Source organism: Ahaetulla prasina, chromosome 12 (assembly GCF_028640845.1).
Source record: "Ahaetulla prasina isolate Xishuangbanna chromosome 12, ASM2864084v1, whole genome shotgun sequence".
NCBI lineage: Eukaryota > Metazoa > Chordata > Lepidosauria > Squamata > Colubridae > Ahaetulla > Ahaetulla prasina.
Genome location: NC_080550.1, coordinates 8,762,519 through 8,771,669, shown reverse-complemented (window position 1 = coordinate 8,771,669; position 9,151 = coordinate 8,762,519). Strand labels below are relative to the sequence as shown.

Genomic DNA, 9,151 nt, shown 5'->3' with positions numbered 1-9,151 from the left:
TGGAGACCTCTGGGATTTAAAAAAAACCAAACATTTTAACCAACGCGTTTCTTGATCTGAAAAAGTTGCGAAGCTCTGGGGAAGAGGACTGGGAGATGGAAGAACCAAGCATATTCGAAGTGTTAATGCTGAAATATGTAAGTGTAAAATGATTCCCATTGGGATAACACTCCATAATTTCACAAGTAGGCTGATGGGGTCTTGCTTCTCTGAAATCGAACAAGACAAGGATCTCAGAATCATACAGAAGAGAGCAAAATGAAGATGTCTATCTACTGCACGAATCAAGAAGAGGGCCGTGAAAATATTTGCAGATCCCTCGCATCCTGGACATAAACTGTTTCAACTCCTACCCTCAAAACGACGCTATAGAGCACTGCACACCAGAACAACTAGACACAAGAACAGTTTTTCCCCGAAGGCCATCACTCTGCTAAACAAATAATTCCCTCAACACTGTCAAACTATTTACTGAATCTGCACTACTATTAATCTTCTCATCGTTCCCATCACCAATCTCTTTCCACTTATGACTGTATGACTATAACTTGTTGCTGGCAATCCTTATGATTTATATTGATATATTGATCATCAATTGTGTTGTAAATGTTGTACCTTGATGAACGTATCTTTTCTTTTATGTACACTGAGAGCATATGCACCAAGACAAATTCCTTGTGTGTCCAATCACACTTGGCCAATAAAAAATTCTATTCTATTCTATTCTATTCTACTCAGCCCATGGCAGCTGTTGAAACAGCAAATGTGGTGGTCAGAATTGTTACGAAAATCAAACTGCTCACAATGTACTGCTTTTATATAAATCTATGGCAGGGGTGAAATGCTACCGAATTGGACCGGATTGCGCGATCCGGGAGCGATTGTGGCCGGTAGTTCGGCAATCTGGTAGTGATGCTGGAGCGAAGCTCCGCCCACCCGCTTGGGTGTCATTACTTCCTGGTTTTAATGAGGAAGTAATGTGTTTTTTATCTTGTGTGCATGCGCAGGTCTGCGTCCAATTCCTAGCCGGTAAGGAAGGTAAGTAGATTTCACCCCTCATCTATGATACATTTTCATGAGAGCCAAGGTGGCGCAATGGTTAGAGTGCAGTACTGCAGGCTACTTCTGCTGACTGCCGGCTGCCTGCAGTTTGGCAGTTCGAATCTCACCAGGCTTCCATCCTTCCGAGGTCGGTAAAATGAGGATCCAGATTGTTGGGGGCAAGAGGCTGACTCTGTAAACCGCTTAGAGAGGGCTGTAAAGCACTGTGAAGCGGTATATAAGTGCTATTGCTAGTCCTTCCTTCCTTTCTTTCTTCCTTCCTTCCTTTCGTGGTAGTACAATGCAGTATTGCAGGCTCTGCCCATAGCCAGCAGTTCAATCTTGACTGGCTCAAGGTTGACTCCACCTTCCATCCTTCCGAGCTCGGTAAAATGAGGACCCAGATTGTTGGGGGCAAGATGCTGACTCTGTACACTGCTTAGAGAGGGCTGTAAAGCACTGTAAAGTGATATATAAGTCTAAGTGCTATTGCTATCTGAAACACTGGACAGTTCTGATACCATCATTTTCAAAACAGAGCTGGAAGATATGCAGACGAATACACTAAAATGATCTGATGGTTTACGCAATGTAAGAAAAACCCAAGATATTTATGATTCTTTACAGGTAGTTCTCAACTTGTGACCAAAACAGCCCCAAATCTCTGTTGCTAAGTGAGACGTTTATTAACTGAATTTCACCCCATTTTATGAGCTTCCTTGCCACCGTTGTTAAGTTAGTAACGTGGCTGTTAAGTCAATCTTGCTTGTCAGAAGGTCGCAAAAGCAGGGATCCTGGGAGACTCCAACCATCATAAATATGAGTCAGTTGCCAAGCATCTGAGTTTAGATCCCGTGACCACGGGGAGGCTACGACAGTCGTAAGTGTGAAAAATGGTCGTAAGTCACAGTGCCGTTGTAACTTTGAACAGTCACTTAAACGAAGTGTTCTAAGTTCAGGACGATCTATACTTTGAAAAAAAATAGCAAAACATGATCGAAATGTATAAGATGTCAACTCGCAAAGCATCCCTGGCCTGCTCTCGAGTTGGCTATAGGCAAGGGGGATGGGAAAATGACAAAGCAGGACGGCAGCCAAAAACAGGAGCACATTCCAGACATCTCTCTCTCAAGGCTGTCTCCCAGGGTTACCCACAGCAGCTGGAGGGGAGTGATCTCTACAATTTGCGAAATTGGTCCATTGGCAAATGTGATTGATGACACACCCTGGGGGGAAACGGGTGTAAATTACGTGGGGTCAGAGTTGGCTTCTCTTGGCTGGAGGTTTATGATTTAATTAGGGCATCTGTTGGAACCTGATATAAGAACATAATCAGGGCCCTGGTGGATTGGATGACTAGGCTATCTGGTCCAACAGTTCTCACAGTGGCCCAACAACCTCACCAAGAAGTCTGAAGGCCTTCAGAAGCAGTCCCAATACCATTAAGACTCAGAGCCCAAAAATTTCAAGAACTGGTCCAAGCCTTATAAAATGATGCACAGCATGGAGAAAGTAAACTAAGTTTCCCTCCATCTCTTAAAACAACCAGACCAAGGTCATCTATGGAAGCAAATTCTACAGCATGATCTGCATCCAACATCATGGGGAATCTTTAATGAACGTGTCTCTGGAAGGAATGACGATGGTCCCAATTTTGGATGTTGTTCAAAGAAGATTGGATCAATTCATGGAAGGCTGGCCTATCCAGAGGCTCAATGTGTTGGGGCTCCCATGAATGGGAATAATAGCAGAAGGGGTGATGTCTTTGTCTCCTGCTTGGAAGAAGAATAGAATAAATGGAATAGAATAGAATAGAATAGAATAGAATAGAATAGAATAGAATAGAATAGAACAGAACAGAACAGAACAGAACAGAACAGAACAGAATAGAATAGAATAGAATAGTAGTAGAGTGGAGAGTGGAGTGGAGTGGAGTGGAGTGGGAATGGGAATGGGAATGGAATAGAATTAGGATATGGTTAGAATAGAATAGAATAGAATAGTAGTAGAGTGGAGTGGAGTGGAGTGGGGTGGAATGGGAATGGAATAGGAATGGAATGGAATTAGGATACGGTTAGGGTTAGGATTAGGAATAGGAGCTGGAAGGGACCTTGGAGGTCTTCTAATCCAGCCCCCTGCTCAAGCAGCAGAACCTATACTATTTTAGGTAAGTGACTGTCTAGTCTCCTCTTAAAAACCTACAGTGATGGAACACCCACGATTTCTGGAGGCAAGCTGTTCCACTGGTTAATCGTTCTCACTGTTAGGAAGTTTCTCCTTAATTCCAGGTTGCTTCTCTCCTTGGTTAGTTTCCATCCATTGTTTCTTGTCCTGCCCTCTGGTGCTTTGGAGAATAATTTGACCCCCTCTTCTTTCTGATAGCCCTTCAAATGCTGGAACACTGCTATCATGTCATCCCTAATTCTTCTTTAGGAGATACCCAATGGTATCTGGTTATTGGTGTATTTTGATCCAGCAGGGATATTTTAATGTCCTTAAGTGATGCAGAGGTCTTTGTCTGGCAAATGTAAAACCCTTGATTTACCTAATGTCATAAAACCTTACAGCATGCCAAAAAAAATAAAAAAAATAAATAAAAATTGATGCTTTTCTCAGAATGAGGGTAATCACTACTAGGCTTATCCTGAATACCTCGGGTGGTATTGTGTCCTCAAAACAGCAATGCAGTGTTACACACAAAGGGTCTTTTTTGTTTGAAATCATATTGGGTTTCCTGGCTAAGCAGGGGGTTGGACTAGAAGACCTCCAAGGTCCCTTCCAGCTCTGTTATTCTATATCCTATTCTATATTCTAAAGGCAGCTGAAAGACCAATCTACTGCAGGCACAGAAGACCATAAAACTGAGCTATAGAGTAGGGGTCTCCAACCTTGGCAACTTTAAGATTTGTGGACTTCAACTCCCAGAATCCCTCAGCCAGCAAATCTGGCTGAGGAATTCTGGTAGTTGAAGTCCACAAGTCTTAAAGTTGCCAAGGTTGGAGACCCCTGCTATAGAGGAACAATAAAAAGCATCCATATGAAAAGCAGAATCAACAACATTTAAAAGGCCGCTCCAGGTAGTCCTTGGCTTACAACCATCCATTTACTGACCGTTTGAAATTACAATGGCACTGAAAAACTGGTCCTCGCACTTATGGCTGTTGCAGTATCCTCACAGTTACATGATCAAAATGTTGGCACTTGTCAACTGGCATGTGTTTATGACGGCTGCAGGTTCCCAGGGTCATGCGATCTTCATTGATGACCTTCCCAGACCAGCTTCTAACAAGCAAGGACAATGGGGAAAGCTGGATTTAATAATTTAATTAATAAATAATTTGCCCAACGACCATCACTGAACACGTACAGCGATCCGCTTAACGAAAAAGTCGCGAAACCGGGAGCCACTCATTCAACAACCCCTTTGCTTAGCCATGAAAATTCCCGGTTACAAGTCGAGGACTGCCTGTCTCTCAAACGAACCAAGGTGATTGACAGTTGAGTCCGAGGTGGCACTTACGACAAGCACTCTTCATCGTATTTGCCAAAGAGCAGCTCCGTGTTTCCATATTAATATTGAATATTAACGTTACTCCTTGGTATGGCACCCACTTTTTAAGAAAAAAAGAAAAACAAATGAAACATCGGGCTGCAAACCGGTCGTTCCGAAGGAAAGGGAGAGGAACGGAAGCAGTATAGACAGTTGGCCATCATTGAGGACTTCTGACACTGAGTTGGTTGCGTTTTTAATGGAGCCCCATGCAAAACTTTTGGTTGTTCTTTTCATCAGATGGACAATTCCAAAGGAAAGGAGGGGGAAAAAAAGATTTAAAGAATCCTTTCAGGCTTGAAAAACAAACAAACAAACAAACAAAAAAACCCGAACAAGCTTTTAAAAAAGTATGAATTTTTACGTCTCCATCAAATTCCCCCGTATGGTACACCTTTGTACAACCGGCCATGTTTTGTTTCGTCTATATATGTTACATCTATTCACACGCCCCGGGTTCCTGCTCTCCGAGGAGATTAAAAATCCATCGATAAGGTACCCTGAGCTGTGTCTTCGCGACCCCGGACGTAGATTTCGCAAGGGATCTCTTCCATCACCCGGTCTTCGATGACCTGCTCGGGACATTCATGAGCCTGCTTGAAAGTGTAACTGCTTTTCTTGAAGGTGCTGTTGAAAGTTTTCATCGGCTGCGGAGGCGCGAAATCGTTGTGGAAAGGGAGTTCCATGGAACTCAGGTTGGTCCTGCTTTGCTTGGCCGTGGCGGTTTGCGAGCCGCAGTGATGGTCGTGAATGCACCGCGAGGCGGTGGAGGAGCGCCTCATTTTCTGGTAGTTTTCCAGTTCCTCGGAGAGGTCAGCCAAATCGGTGGAAATCTCTTTGTCCCTCAGGGAGAAGAGTTCGTAGTGGGGAGGGTCGAAGACCTCCTGGAAGCCGGTTTTGTTGAAGGTGGTTTTGCAGGTCATGACTTTTTTGCGAGGCTGTTTGATCTGCACCAGGATGGAAATGATGAGGAGGACCAAGACGATCCCTGACGTAATTCCAATGACCGTCCCATGAGTTTTGGTGATCTGTTCGAATAATCCTGTTTTCTTCTTTTCTGATAGCCCTTCAAATGCTGGAACACTGCTATCATGTCATCCCTAATTCTTCTTTAGGAGATACCCAATGGTATCTGGTTATTGGTGTATTTTGATCCAGCAGGGATATTTTAATGTCCTTAAGTGATGCAGAGGTCTTTGTCTGGCAAATGTAAAACCCTTGATTTACCTAATGTCATAAAACCTTACAGCATGCCAAAAAATAAAAAAAATAAAAATAAAAATTGATGCTTTTCTCAGAATGAGGGTAATCACTACTAGGCTTATCCTGAATACCTCGGGTGGTATTGTGTCCTCAAAACAGCAATGCAGTGTTACACACAAAGGGTCTTTTTTGTTTGAAATCATATTGGGTTTCCTGGCTAAGCAGGGGGTTGGACTAGAAGACCTCCAAGGTCCCTTCCAGCTCTGTTATTCTATATCCTATTCTATATTCTAAAGGCAGCTGAAAGACCAATCTACTGCAGGCACAGGAGACCATAAAACTGGGCTATAGAGGTCTCAACCTTGGCAACTTTAGATTTAGGACTTCAACTCCCAGAATCCCTCAGCCAGCAAATCTGGCTGAGGAATTCTGGTAGTTGAAGTCCACAAGTCTTAAAGTTGCCAAGGTTGGAGACCCCTGCTATAGAGGAACAATAAAAAGCATCCATATGAAAAGCAGAATCAACAACATTTAAAAGGCCGCTCCAGGTAGTCCTTGGCTTACAACCATCCATTTACTGACCGTTTGAAATTACAATGGCACTGAAAAACTGGTCCTCGTGACTTATGGCTGTTGCAGTATCCTCACAGTTACATGATCAAAATGTTGGCACTTGTCAACTGGCATGTGTTTATGACGGCTGCAGGTTCCCAGGGTCATGCGATCTTCATTGATGACCTTCCCAGACCAGCTTCTAACAAGCAAGGACAATGGGGAAAGCTGGATTTAATAATTTAATTAATAAATAATTTGCCCAACGACCATCACTGAACACGTACAGCGATCCGCTTAACGAAAAAGTTGCGAAACCGGGAGCCACTCATTCAACAACCCCTTTGCTTAGCCATGAAAATTCCCGGTTACAAGTCGAGGACTGCCTGTCTCTCAAACGAACCAAGGTGATTGACAGTTGAGTCCGAGGTGGCACTTACGACAAGCACTCTTCATCGTATTTGCCAAAGAGCAGCTCCGTGTTTCCATATTAATATTGAATATTAACGTTACTCCTTGGTATGGCACCCACTTTTTAAGAAAAAAAGAAAAACAAATGAAACATCGGGCTGCAAACCGGTCGTTCCGAAGGAAAGGGAGAGGAACGGAAGCAGTATAGACAGTTGGCCATCATTGAGGACTTCTGACACTGAGTTGGTTGCGTTTTTAATGGAGCCCCATGCAAAACTTTTGGTTGTTCTTTTCATCAGATGGACAATTCCAAAGGAAAGGAGGGGGAAAAAAAGATTTAAAGAATCCTTTCAGGCTTGAAAAACAAACAAACAAACAAACAAAAAAACCCGAACAAGCTTTTAAAAAAGTATGAATTTTTACGTCTCCATCAAATTCCCCCGTATGGTACACCTTTGTACAACCGGCCATGTTTTGTTTCGTCTGTATATGTTACATCTATTCACACGCCCCGGGTTCCTGCTCTCCGAGGAGATTAAAAATCCATCGATAAGGTACCCTGAGCTGCGTCTTCGCGACCCCGGACGTAGATTTCGCAAGGGATCTCTTCCATCACCCGGTCTTCGATGACCTGCTCGGGACATTCATGAGCCTGCTTGAAAGTGTAACTGCTTTTCTTGAAGGTGCTGTTGAAAGTTTTCATCGGCTGCGGAGGCGCGAAATCGTTGTGGAAAGGGAGTTCCATGGAACTCAGGTTGGTCCTGCTTTGCTTGGCCGTGGCAGTTTGCGAGCCGCAGTGATGGTCGTGAATGCACCGCGAGGCGGTGGAGGAGCGCCTCATTTTCTGGTAGTTTTCCAGTTCCTCGGAGAGGTCAGCCAAATCGGTGGAAATCTCTTTGTCCCTCAGGGAGAAGAGTTCATAGTGGGGAGGGTCGAAGACCTCCTGGAAGCCGGTTTTGTTGAAGGTGGTTTTGCAGGTCATGACTTTTTTGCGAGGCTGTTTGATCTGCACCAGGATGGAAATGATGAGGAGGACCAAGACGATCCCTGACGTAATTCCAATGACCGTCCCATGAGTTTTGGTGATCTGTTCGAATAATCCTGTTTTCTTCTTTTCTGAAAGAAACAAACCGACCGACAAAACGAACAGATTAGGAAGAAGTTAAAACGATCAGTGACCAGATTCAGATCCAAACTACAGGTTTGTACTCTGTTTCCCTGAAAATAAGACCCAACCATAAAATAAGTCTTTCTGTGCCAACTCAAAAAGCTCAAACTGCCCAAGGAGCGGCTGATCCAGTTCTACAGAGGAATTATTGAGTCCGTCATCTGCACCTCTATAACTGGTTTGGTTCTGCAACCCAACAAGACAGACACAGACTTCAGAGGATCATTAGAACTGCAGAGAAAACAATGGCTACCAACCTGGCTTCCATTGAGGATCTGTATACTGCATGAGTCAAAAAGAGGGCTGTGAAAATATTTACAGACCCCTCACATAAACTGGACATAAACTGTTTCAACTCCTACCCTCAAAACGATGCTATAGAGCACTGCACACCAGAACCAGACACAAGGACAGTTTTTTCCCGAAGGCCATCACTCTGCTAAACAAATAATTCCCTCAACACTGTCAAACTATTGACTAAATCTGCACTACTATTAATCTTCTCATCGTTCCCATCACCCATCTCCTCCCACTTATGACTGTATGACTGTAACTTCGTTGCTTGTATCCTTACGATTTATACTGATATTGTTTCCTGATTGCTTATTTGTACCCTATGACTATCATTAAGTGTTGTAAGTGTTGTACCTTGAGTGAAGGTATCTTTTCTTTTATGTACACTGAGAGCATATGCACCAAGCCAAATTCCTTGTCTGTCCAATCACACTTGGCCAAGAAAGAATTCTATTCTATTCTATTCCGGATTTCTGGCACGCATGCAGGCGCGACAATCAGTTGCCCTTCATGCACGCGGCAGTGCTGAAAACCAGTGTGTGCCTACGCGCCGGCCAGCTGATTGTCAGGCGCGCATGCGTGCTAGAACTCGGAAGTTTGGCTTTTCCGGATCACGGCCCCAATGAGCGCGCAGGCACGCGTGCGATGTTTTCCTGCAACCTTTTTAGCACTCGGTACCAAAATAGCTCACCATCACTGTGCTGTTACCTGACTCTTCCCTAGGCAGCATCTCTTCGCCCCATCTCCCATCATTCCCACAACCACTTCATCTTCCTCCCCATGCCTAGTCTTTTCTTTTATTTTAACATTCATATCCAATAACATATTTAATGTACCATCATATACAATTAATCGGACCTGCCCGGTCACCACCCCCTTCCTACTCTCTTCCCTTCTCTACCTTCTTCTACTTTCCACGACCATCCTCCCTT

The 9,151-nt window shown here is 43.9% G+C and overlaps 2 protein-coding genes across 2 annotated transcripts in view; both read right to left on the bottom strand.

The window, feature by feature from the left end:
* Positions 1-4,244: 4,244 nt before the first annotated feature.
* LOC131184282 (neuropilin and tolloid-like protein 2) lies at positions 4,245-6,802 on the bottom strand. The gene is made up of 2 exons (XM_058155404.1): positions 6,787-6,802; positions 4,245-5,657 (listed from the first exon to the last, which is right to left on the bottom strand). Exons 1-2 carry the CDS (start codon positions 6,800-6,802, stop codon positions 5,068-5,070), a joined length of 606 nt encoding a protein of 201 aa, XP_058011387.1. The 3' UTR covers positions 4,245-5,067.
* A 408-nt stretch (positions 6,803-7,210) lies between these two features.
* Positions 7,211-9,151, bottom strand: part of LOC131183967 (neuropilin and tolloid-like protein 2) — a 40,626-nt gene continuing 38,685 nt past the window's right edge. The window contains exon 9 of the mRNA XM_058154777.1: positions 7,211-7,873. Coding sequence (XP_058010760.1) covers positions 7,293-7,873 — 581 coding nt within the window. The 3' untranslated portion in view covers positions 7,211-7,292. The remainder of the gene's footprint in view (positions 7,874-9,151) is intronic.